Here is a 12,454-nt window from a genome sequence, read left to right as displayed (position 1 = left end):
AGAGAACGGACATCTCAAACCAAAAGTACCAATCGAAGCACGAGAACTGTCAAACGGAGGTACCAATCGAGCAAAATCCTTTGTCTTATGCTCGATTGGTACCTCCGTTTGACAGTTCTCGTGCTTCGATTGGTACTTTTGGTTTGAGATGTCCGTTCTCTAATAAGCTCCAGGCTCTCTACTAAGAGGTCCTAATAAAAATAAGTGATGAGTAAAAAACAGACTACCTACAGACATTTTGTCAAGATTATACAGACACGGCCTTTGAGAAAAAGGGCATCCCTCTACACGGCTTTTTCGGGGCGATCAGATCCGACCAGTTGAGGTTATGTGAATTCAGACCATTTTTTAAACTGCTTGTAATTTAACATTCCAACGCCCAAGGCTCCAAAAAAGTTGGAACGGTAACTTCAACTCAATGGTTCTCGGGCATAACTCAACAAATCAAGATGATTCTTCTTTCCAGTGATTTGTTAGGATGTCTAGATAATTCTAGAACTTTGCAGAACTTAATTTGATCAAACCTGTAATTTTAGCGATCAAAAACATCGTACCAACTTTTTTTTCGCGTGTAAAAAATAATTCGCCAAAAAATCCGCGGGGGCAGTCGTTTTAAAAAAGGTGGAACGATGTTTTTGGTCGCAGAAATTACAGATTTGTTCAAATCAAGTTCTGCAAAAATTTAGGATCATCTAGACATTCTTACAAATCACTGGAAACAAGAATCGTCCCGATTGGTTGAGTTATGCCCTAGAACCAGCGAGTTGAAGTTGCCGTTCCACCTTTTTTGGGAGGCTTGGGAGTCCGTGTAAGTTGGACATGCATTAGGCGTTCCAGTGTTAAGATAGGTAAGTCAGATCTTAAAAATTCTTACTCCACCTGAAAGGTCTTCTCATATGCTTTCTAAAAATGTATAACATGTGAGGGTTTCATGAAAAACCACCCTTTTTATCATAATTTTAATTTAATATGAAACAGTTCTTTTAACAAAACTTTTTTAAAATACATGATAAAACTGCATAAAATTAAATAGCAACTTAGGGGACGTTAAGACAGATCGATTAAAACCATTCCGGCCAAAATCGGTTGAGCCTGTGACGAGATATTCCAGTGACATTGATTTGGTACACATGTCTACATACAGCTAAACACACAGACATTTGCTCAGCTGGTGATTATGAGTCGATATGTACAAATGAATGTAAGTCTAGGAGGTCTAATTGAAAAGTTCATTTTCTGAGTGATTTTATAGCCTTTCCTCAGTAAGGTGAGGAAGGCAAAACTGAAAAATTTTGATGACCGATTGACCCCAGTTTACGGTATGACAACCTTATATATGAGCCCAAAAAAAAAAATATTAAACAAAAAATGCCGTAATCTAGGGCGGATCGGGACTTCAGTCTAAATAGGCACAGCAGTGTTTAGAGCACTTATAGCTTTAAATTTTGGAATTGAGTAGGTCTAAGTCTGTTCTAACCACGGGGATGCTACGGCTGTTAGCTGCGAACAATGTCACCGAAGCCTAAAAAGTACCAAAGTTTTGGTGTTTAGTGTCAAAATTACGGGGAACATAACATGACGAAAAGGGCGCAAAATCACACAGAGCAAAAAAATTAGTACATCGGTTTCTTAATTTGAACTTTTATGAGCTTCTGCCCATATTCAGAATTTAATCTCGATTCACCCCAGTTAAAGATAATTATAATAAAAAGTGTTTTCCAACTTGTGATTTTTTTAGTATTATTTTATAATGATTTGTGAGACGTTAAAAATAAGTAAAAAAAGACATTGATTTTCCCTGATATTTCAATTTAATGAACTATTCCATATTATTCCTCTGAAAATGATAGCAAGTCATATTCGACAACAGGGAGCTTACTAAGAGGCTTGAATGTCTGCTTGCTAGCTTGTGCGGTATTTTGCTATTCAATTTGAATATTATCAAGCTTCGACATTGATGTAACGATGAAATATGTGCGGGCTTCGTTTCCCATGTTGAGGAATCTTCTCACAGGTAATAAGATTTAGTTCAATATAATTGGGAAGAAATTACAAAAAAAATGATGATTGGTAAGGTTTCACAACAACATGGCTAAGCTCAAGGATTGGCTAAACATTATAAAGATCTGTACTGGTCAAACGTTATCTCCTAACTTTATTGGCCGAGTTAAAATTTGTGGAAGACATTTCAAACCAGAGGATATCAAAAAGACACCTGCTGGGAAGCTGTACCCGAGACCTGACCCTTTTTTAAAAAAATAAATGCTAGAATTTCTTGCATGAGTTGACAAGTGCAACAGATACCGTTGCTCACAAAAATGTTATCAAAATTTGTAAAATTTGAATTTTCTCAAAAAAGATCAAAGTGAGCCGATGTTGTTCACCTGTCAATCGCAATTTCAAAGTACGAATGTCCAGTTTGGTGGAAATGTAAATAAACAACTGCTGGTTGCCTGGTTTTTCGAATTCTTGTTGTCAAAATTGCGAGAGAAAAGTGCGGGCTTAATCAAAGTTACCGTGCAAAGGATTACTAATAAAATCAAATGATTAATCATGCTATCTAGCTTCTATTTCTTTTATAAAAGAAACCATATGTTTTTGGTGACCTAACTCTGTTTATTTTGAATTAAACGAATCGATCTTTGCAATTACAGCATTTTTTTTACCAAAAAAAAAGATTTATTATATTTTGTTTTTTTGACCCTCTGAAATGTTACTCTCCCGAAACAGCGCCACCGTACATTTGGTGGCGGCTTCAGCAAGCTACGTCAGTATCACCGACCTGGTTCTAACCGAAACCAATCAGAAAATTCAAAATATTGTGCTCCAACATGGTTATAAATGCTATCCCAATTTGCCCCATGTGCTCCGATTACCCCCCCCCCCCCTTCTAGAGTAAAAATTAGCATTGGCGTTACTTCTTGACTTTTTAAATAATTTTTTTGTCTCTCACTTTATGTCCGGTTTTTTTCCGTTTGGGACTCATTCGGTTTGTCCTTTAAGTCGCTATTGAAAATCATAAAGTTTAGTAGAGTACTTAAAAATGTATGTTCAAATCGATTTTGACTGAAATCCGGAAGATTATAAAAGGTCTCTTCCAACGAGCTCAAAAGACTAAAGATCTGACAACCCTATTAAAATTTAATAGCACTTATGTGTCAATTATACACTTTTTTGAGGCCGGACTTCTGATTTTTTGATGAAAAATGATGTCCAGAATAATCATGCGATCCATTGTTTGATGAGTTAACACAAAACCTTTCCAACGATCCCCAAACAATTAGAACAAATCTTTTAAAAAATCGATTACCAACTCTGGTGCCTTAATGTTTTAAATGATTTACATAAATTTCAAAAATGCGTGTAGGATCAATATTTTTCACAAAAGTAAAAATTAATCTCTGAATCTGCATCTAATTTAACTGCAAAAAAAGCATTATAAAACAACTTTAATCCCATGAATGCAAAAAAGACAATACCATACCGTCTAAACCGTATCAAAAGCTGTGATGATTATCCAAATATATCCACACCTTCTCTCCAAACCCTTTGCAGCCAAATTGCCAACTCGAAATGTTCAACAATCAAGGCCAATCCAATCCATAAGTGATGCTGGCAATGGACCTTGGTTGCATATTCATTGTTATACCAGCAGCAGCAGCAGCAGCACCAATTCAGCTATGATCTCCGTTTGCCTTTTTAATTCCATTAGTCATCCAAATATATATCCAATCAAAAGCCTCAAAAAGCTCTCCACACCATACCAAGACACGTAGAAGAAAGAGTGCGAAAAGTTTTTTATGCTCAATTTGAATCGCTCTTGAAAATCCACTCCAGCTGCTCGCGTACCCGCGTTGAACCATTTGGAAAAGCTGCCCGACCACTTCTTCGAGCCTTCGGAAAGCTTTTATGAATGAAAACGGCGAGGGTGGTGGTTGTGGTAGGATTGTGGACCCCCAACTTTGCCAGTAATAGTATTTATTCAACGGATTGCTGACTGGCCGCCACATCAAAAGGTCTGGCCTGGCCATATCTAAGCAACGTGAGAATTGTTGAGTTTTGGAGGTGCTATGAGTCAATGCAAGGGAGACTTGGGTTTAATTAATAGGTTTAAAAACAAAACAAAACTTTGCAAACATCACAAATTACGAAGCTTCTTGCAATCAACTCAAGAATCCCAAGATTCCCCTAAAACCTTCAACCGAGCCAACAAGTCCTTCAGGTTACTTCGTAGAGACCAACCGAACCTCAAACTCAGTGGTTTTACTAAAGCTTGCCAGTCTGTCAAAAGGCCTGCGCTCCAGAACAATATGAAACCCGGTGAATTTATCGCGCACAGGTGGTCCGGCCGAAGCCCGGTCTGACTCACTTGACTTGCTCCAATTATGACTGCAGGCTCGTGGCAATTGTTTCCGATTCAGATTAGAGTTCGGAGTTTGGCAAAAAAGGGCGGGTTTCTTGTGCTGCCGTGTCGATGTGTCCAAAACATCCATTAGCAGGTAGAGTTAAGAAACGGACGAAAAGTGTAGGTTTAACCGCAAATGACTTGAGTTGATAGCGTTGCAGGTTAAGCGCAAGACTTGTGTGGATTAGTCATAACTTAATTGTGCAGTTTTGGTCGATCTACAGAATCATTAGGAATGATTGTTGAACGTTTTTGCCAGCAGTTCGTGGTGATCAACGTGTATATTTCATGATAGCATTAGCTGAATGATCAAGGAAAACTAGAAACAATCAAACTTGAGTGAAATTTTGCAGCCGAATTTTTTTTTTCAGTCATTTTGAAGGTTGTTTTATTGAAAAGGACCTATAAGCTATTGTGTTTCATATGTTTATAGGACCCATTCAAAAAAAAAAACTCTAGAAATGACACATTGACACTGATACTGTTTGATTACAACGTAAAATCTAAGATTTCAAACCCGTTTTTATTTTTGTTATACAGAGCAACAAAAAGACTTAAAAAACATATTTTTTCTCTAACACTCAACCTTGAATTAGGTAGAATAACGTATCTTTAAAAGATCTGTACTTCGAAATCAACAAGCAATCAGGCCTAACAAACATTACTTTTAGTACCTAACATCTTTTAATTTAAATTTTATTAATTGTTTATAATGATCAACCCCAAATGAAACCGATTTGGAAACCAGATATTCTCAAAAGGCGTATCCATACGGGAGAGTGGGGAGACTTGTATCGCACATAGCTCTCTCTCTAAATTTTTCACAAATCTATGAACTTTTTGTATTTAAAGTTTTAAAGTTTGAGGTCGAAAAAACATAAAAAATCTTAAAATTGCTCGCATTTCCGTAAAACTTCATCAATTCCAACTCTCTTAGATGCATTCGAAAGGTCTTTTGAAGCACTTCAAAATGTGCCAAAGACATCCAGGATTGGTTTGACTTTTCTCTTTGCTTTTACAAATTACTGTCAAAAATGGATTTTTTTAAAACCTTAATATCTTTTTGCAACAGCCTCCAACACCCATACTCCCATGGGTCAAAAGATAGGAAATTTCATGGAATATAAGCCTATGGTATTAACTTTTTGGCCAATCGCAGTTTTTCTCATAGTTTCTCAATTTTTCTAGAACAAACATTTTACAACGTTAGTTTTTGCCCTGTAGGCCAAGAAGACGCCACTTTTTGGTCTCAATTTTGTCATATTCGGAATCCTCGGACAATTTCTCGTAAGTTAGAAGTATTGGAGTTGTAATGTTGATTTAAAAGCTAATTAAATAAAACATTTTTGAGAAAAGAAATAGATATTACACACTAAAAAATTTGGAATTTAACATTTGACGTAATCCTTTATCAAACCGATTATCAAATCATGTAAACGTCTTTTCAATGTAAGATTAGGTTTATTTTGATGTAAATCGATAAAATTCCCATTCGTGGTCCTTTACATCTTGCGTACCCTAAAATTACATAAAAAATAACCTAACTTCACGCCTAATTAGATGCACATGTCTGGAGCATCAAATTTGATGTAATGTTACATCTAATAAAACCCAATATCACGCTCCTTAGCCACAACACGTTTGTCAGAATCAGGGGGTAGCGAAGAAGCCGCCATCTTGGAAGTTCAGATAACAAACACTGTGAATCAATATTATTCATATTACTTTGGTAACACGAAGTGTGTTATCCTGGTTAAACTCAAAAGTCCCATGCAAATGTGTAAAACCAAACTGAAAAATTTGTAATGCCGATTCACAGTGTACGGGCGCACTGTTTGATCGATCAAAAGAAAAAAAGCAAAAAAAGGTAAACAGAAAAATCACTTCTTTCGATATGAATTTTCAGCCAACATTGGAATGGAATCTCCAAGGATATGATAGAATTTGGCATCAGCAACACAATTCACGTGTTTTTTCAGGTATTTATCGTTTGAATTGCCGGAAATTTGAAAATAAAAAACCCAAACAATGATTTGTTATGGGCTACCAATTGACAGCTAGTGCTTTTGTTGTGGGCTCTCATTTGACAACCGTGCTAATGTAGACTGTTGTCAGTTTGCTTTGGATGGAATAGGGTTGCCATCCCCCCGGTCAGAATGGTGAAACGTCAAAACGTCAGCAAGGGTTCACGTCGCAGCGGGAATCAATTTTTCGTTCAGGTTTTTGCAATTGTGTCGTTTACTGACCGGAACCTACCACAGCTTAAGATAAAAACAAGCAAATCGCTCATAGAGGTGAGTTTAATCGATCTTTAGGTGATATGGAACAGATTGCTAATATATTTGATCGATTTCTCTTCGCTTTTTAGATCGCGGACATGGAACGTGAGGGAAAATTTCGGGTCAGGCCAAGTTCAAGCCGCTGTTCCGATGAAGCTGGCTGGATACTTTCTAAAAACGATTCGAAGATGTTCCCGAAGTGAACCGAAACTGTCACCTGCTGGAGGGTTTTCCAACATGCTTCAAATGGCTAGTGGAACAAAAACAAAAGTAGTGATTGAAAGAGAGCAATTGTGGTGATTATTCGCAGTTGAAAACACAAGGATAGACAAGTTTGTGTCATGAGTAAACATTTTTGTAATTTACTAAGATTCGCTGAGTGATAAGTGTATTTTTTGTAAGTTACAACAATTTCACATAACACCTTTACGTTTGGGTTCAAAATATATCACGTTTAGTATAAAAATATTCAAAAACTTGAACTTTGTTTACTACACAAACTGTCAAAAATAAATCAAATTGTCTTGCTGAAAAAATTTCAAACTGACAAAAAACATCGAAAATAAGTTGCAACAAATTTTGTAATAATCATTAAATTTATTGGATAGATAGACCTCAATGTTTACAGTTTCTCTACAAATTTCTTAAAGTTTTGATCCTTAAATAATATCGTTGAACAAATTTGTTTTTTAAATGCCTTAAATCTGGGAGATATATTGCGCAATTCTCACTAACTTGGACTTCGCACTAAATTATTGCTATCGATCGCACTATTGCGACTTGTCAAACTGGCTTGAGAAATTTTGATTTTCTCAAAAAATGATCAAAGCGAGCCGATGTTGCTCACCTGTCAATCGCAATTTTAAAGTGCGAATGTCCAGTTTGGTGGAAACTGCGACTGGAAATGTAAATAAACAACTGCTGGTTGCCTAGTTTTTAGAAATTTTGTTGTCAAAAGTGCGAGAGAAAAGTGCGGGCCAAATCCAAGTTACAGTGCAAGGATCAATAATTGAAATAATTTTATTTATTTTCCAAATATTAGAATTGTCTCATGATCACACAATGTCCATGTACGTCTTCTCAAATAAATTCAAAAAAGCTTTAAAAAATTGTTACTTTGAAAATTGTTTATTTCAAAACCAGGGTATCTTTGATGTGTTACTGTCTTTAAAATTTCAGCCAAAAAGTATGCAAATTTATTTGATATATCAAATCGATCGAAAGAAAGTAGCCTTCATCTTTTAATATTTCATTAAAAAAAAGTACAAATAAAAATTAGTTAATTAAGTTAAGAAAAATGAGTGTAAATTTAAAGAAGTCAAATGAAAAGTTCTAATTTTTTAAACAACAAAATTCAAATTTACTTTGAAAATTGGTGTGCTGAAAGTGCGTTGAAATCTGAAGATATTTTTGATTTTTGTTTCATTAACGCTGAAAACATTGAACTTTGAACAACGAACACTTATCTACCAAGCTTAATATAGTTCCATACCATTCTGTTTGTATATATAATTCGTATTTATCAATTGCAAAATGCAAAACACCCCGAACATAAATGTCACCCCGGTTTACAGTATTCGCGCAGGTATGAACTGAAAAGTGAGTGATGTGATTAAATCATTTTTTTTTAATTTTTAAAATACAGATTAGGTGTAGGAGTCGGAGTCGGAGTCGGAGTCAACAATTTGTGGAAAGCTGGAGTCGGAGTCGGAGTCGGCTTAACTCAGAAAGCCGGAGTCGGAGTCGGAATCGGAGTTGCTTGAAATATGACCTGACTCCGCAGCCCTGCTTTTCAGGAATATGTGTGTAAGTCAAAACGATTTTTTTTTCTTTGAATTCTACGGTGAGTTTGAATCACCTTCTAAAAAAGTGATATTTTTACTTAACTTATTTTGAGACATATTGTAATCTTTTCAAAATATTGTCCAGCATGTCCGGATCCATCACCCAACCCATCGTTGGTTAGATAATCGAGAGACCTTTCCAACGAGTCCACAACATTGAAGATCTGGCAACCCTGTCTCGAGTTATGACCACTTAAGTGATATTTATGTACTTTTTTGAAGCCGGATCTCAATTAAATCTATGCAAACGATGTCCGGATCCATCATCCGACCCATCGTTGATTAGGTAATTGAAAACCCTTTTCAACGAGTCCACAACATTGATAATCTGGCAACCCTGTCTCGAGTTATGACCACTTAAATAATATCTATTTGCTTATTTTTCTGGATCTTAAAAAATAGCTAAAATATGTGTCCATACCACTCATATTACTCATTGTTGGTAAAAAGTGAGGAAGGCATCAACCACATAGGTGGATTAAGATAGTTTTTCAGTTTAATAGTTTATTTTGAAAATATCAACTAAGCAATAATAAGAATTCAAGCATTAAGAATGTTTGATCATTAACAAATATATTTTTCCAAAAATACAAAGGCAAGATCCAAATAATACGTTTGATTAGCAACATTTAACGATGCACATCAACCAGAGCTTTTGCACCCAGATTTTTGTTACAGACATTTTAGTATCTTCAAAACTACGGGTACTATCGAAATATTTTTTTTATTCATCCCCTAAAGTACTGTCCACTGAGTAATTTACAACAAAGTTTGATATTTTTACAATCACATTGTTGCAGGATTGGGTCCGTAAGTTTGACAATTTAAGAATAAGAAGACAACAACTTCGCAGGAGCAATTTTATAATTTTTTCATGTTTTTTTGGACCTCAAACTTCAATGCCAGATTTACCCCACTTCTCTTTGTTGTAGAGGGTTCATATTTGGCATGAGTTCATCTCATGTATAGATAAAAAAACGCTGAAAGTTTAATCCAAATCGGGCCACATTGATACGACCTCTAGAACAAACCGAGCAAAATCTACAAATACTGCCTCTTAATAACAAAACCAAAAAAAAAAATACTAAATGTTCCTAATAAAAAAAAAATATAATAGAGTAGTACGGGGCAAAAGTGCGCACGGGGCAAAGGTGTGCACCAGCCTTTTTAATGCTTAATTTAAACCTAAAAAGCTCATGTTCGGGTTCTAATATTTGAAATTTACAAAATAATTTCTCTTCTTCTTAATTTGCCATAATTTTTCAAATTTCCATACATTTTTCCGGGAAAAAAAATTCAAACATATTGGATAACTTTTATTTCTGATGGTATTGATTCAAAATCACTCTAACCATAAGTTCTTCCCGGATGCTTTCTTCGGACTGGCTGCGCTTGTGTTCGATTAGATTAGATTAGATTAGATGGTATTGATTCAAAATCACTAAAAATAGTATTTCTGCCAAAATAAAAAAAAATGAAACTTTAGTTATATAAGTACTACTTAGCTTAAATAAGTTACTATACCATAAAATTTTCTTCATTCGGGGTAAAAAAACAACTAGCAATTGAAAACTTGATTAAAAGTTAACTTTTACACAAAAAATAACTAAAAAATCAATTTGCCCCGCATAGTTCGCACCTTTGCCCCGCTCTACTACATGTAAAAATGTGATCTCAAAACAATTTTGAAAAACCATCGCGGGCCGGATGAAACGACTTCACGGGCCGGATGTTGGGCAGGCCTGCGTTAAAGTCTCCATACAAATTTGGGATCTGTCCAGAGTAAAGTGTTATGCACGGCACATATTTGAATATCTGTATCTTGTGAAGGGATTTCGACTTGGTATATTCGGCAAGTTATAGGTTAGAATAGGGACAAACCACAATTTCCACACAAATAAAATCTTGTTTTTATGGAGCGTGGACAATCCAAATTAAAAAAAAAAATATTCAGAGTTTGGGCTGAGATTGGATCATAAAAATTTATGTAAATTAGTATTAATCTGATTTTAGGAAGAATTGCATTGGAATTGGTCATTGCAGTTTTTTTTAATTTATGGTGTACTTTTAGTTTTTTACTAAATTCAGTCTACTAAAAGATCGATGAAATAGGCGGCAAGGCTTTTGTCAAGCGGCCGTCAAGTGTGCGATAAAACATCTACTATAAATCTACTACATCTACTATCGTTTCCAATCAATTACAAATTACAATATGAGAACCCCTGCCACTGCTCGATTTTCCACCCACTCTTCTCTCATAACTTCAGCCAAGACACTAGCCGTGGCACCAACCCCCAATTCATCGCATCGCATCACCCACGACCAACACGACTCCGCGATCGTCTGTTTCACCCGCTCGCAATTCACCTACCTTATCGTGGCTCTCCTCCAGCTCGATGATCCGGAATTCGAGCAGTTCATTCTGCTCGCGCAACTCGTGGCTCTCGCGGAGCAGACTCTCCTCGCGCTGCTCCAGGTACTCGATCCGGTCGGCCAGCTTGACCCTCTCGCGCGCACTCTGCGTCGTCTAAAAGTGAGAGAGAGAGAGTGTGTTTAGTGTGGTTGATCGTGGAGAGATTCTTTCGTAAACACGTGTTGATCGGTACCAACCTCCAGCAGTTCCCTCTCAAGAGTGTCGATCTGATCTTTGGCTTTGCCGTAATCGGCACTCAGCAGGTCGTACTTGGCCTGCATCCGGTCCAGCTCCAGCTTGATCTCCGCCAGTTGGCTTTGATCGCGCAGCGATTGCAGATGGAGTTGCTGCTGCTGCTGCTGCTGGTGATCATGGCCGGGATGTGCGCGCCAAACTTCGGGCGAATTTGGACAGCTGGTGGGTTGCGGGCTGAGCGAGGCCGGTGCCGACGAAATGGCCGAATCGGCGTCCGAAACCGTCGACAGCTGTCGCATTGCGGTGGTCATGATTGCCGTTCTCGGGTGTACACTTGGTTCACTTAATCTAACACTAGCAGAAGCAGGTTGCGATTCGACGTCGTTGTGAGCTTCCATTGTTCGTGATTCGTGTGGCTGGAAAAGACAAGTTTTTTGTTAATTTTTTCAAACATCAAAACTTCAACATTTTGAGCAACAGTTCAACTTCAGTTCAGCTTGCGGAGCGTAGCAATACTCAGGCTTATTGACAGCAGTGAACCGTTGGGTCCAAAATAGATCCAATGGAATTTTTTGTAAACAATCTATTAAATTCCCTTTTCAAACAGTTTTAAATAGTATTTTGTTCTTGTTAATCACATTAAAAGCTAGATATTCCGGCATAGAAACTATTGGTAGTGGATTGTAAGTTGAGAACATGATGGTTCTAGGTTTTACCCACCTTCGACCTACTGCTACTGTCATCGCCACACGTCGTCGTGTCTAATCCTAGTTCTACGTTGCTACCATTGCTACAGTAAACAATATTCGTTGTATTTGCCTGCCGTTCATCGACTCGACTGGCGCTGGTAGTCTTTGTTGTCGTCGTCACTTCCGGAGTGGAGCAATTTATCGCCGCCGCAGCAGCAGGAGAGCATTTGCAGCAGAAGGTCGCCGTAGTCGTCGTTGCAGATTTGCCCGTGGATCGTACGGCCGCTACCCGGTCAGTTTCAGCATTATGCTGTTCCAGCTCCTCTTCACAGACAGACGACTGGATGCTGCTGTGGCTAGTGCTCTTGCTGACTGTTCCGCTACATGGCTCGGGCTCACGCAGTTTTCGCATCTGGAAAAATGAGAGGGGAAAAGGGAAAAAATAGTGAATATTGATCTTGGCCTGATGTCTTGTATTGGTATCTTTTCTTGGTCTTTTATCTTGGTCTTTTGTCTTAGTCTATTGTTTTGGTCTCTTATCCAGAATTCTAGACTTTGATTTTTATCTTTAACTCTTGTCTTGTCGACCTCTTTTTGATCTTGTCTTATAGCTACTCCATGGATTTGTC

General features: G+C 37.2%; 1 protein-coding gene across 2 annotated transcripts in view; it reads right to left on the bottom strand.

The window, feature by feature from the left end:
• LOC120427474 (nucleoprotein TPR) overlaps nt 1-12,454 on the bottom strand; it is a 259,748-nt gene that overhangs the window by 35,493 nt on the left and 211,801 nt on the right. For both annotated transcript variants that reach the window (XM_039592341.2, XM_039592342.2), the window contains exons 5-7: nt 11,857-12,237; nt 11,139-11,552; nt 10,900-11,055 (exon numbers count right to left, since the gene is read on the bottom strand). In XM_039592341.2, coding sequence (XP_039448275.1) covers nt 10,900-11,055; nt 11,139-11,552; nt 11,857-12,237 — 951 coding nt within the window. The remainder of the gene's footprint in view (nt 1-10,899; nt 11,056-11,138; nt 11,553-11,856; nt 12,238-12,454) is intronic.

The sequence above is a fragment of the Culex pipiens genome, chromosome 3 (genome assembly GCF_016801865.2).
Source record: "Culex pipiens pallens isolate TS chromosome 3, TS_CPP_V2, whole genome shotgun sequence".
In the NCBI taxonomy this organism is placed as follows: domain Eukaryota; kingdom Metazoa; phylum Arthropoda; class Insecta; order Diptera; family Culicidae; genus Culex; species Culex pipiens.
The sequence above is the reverse complement of the archived record's forward strand: the minus strand, read 5'-3'. Positions and strand labels throughout refer to the sequence as shown.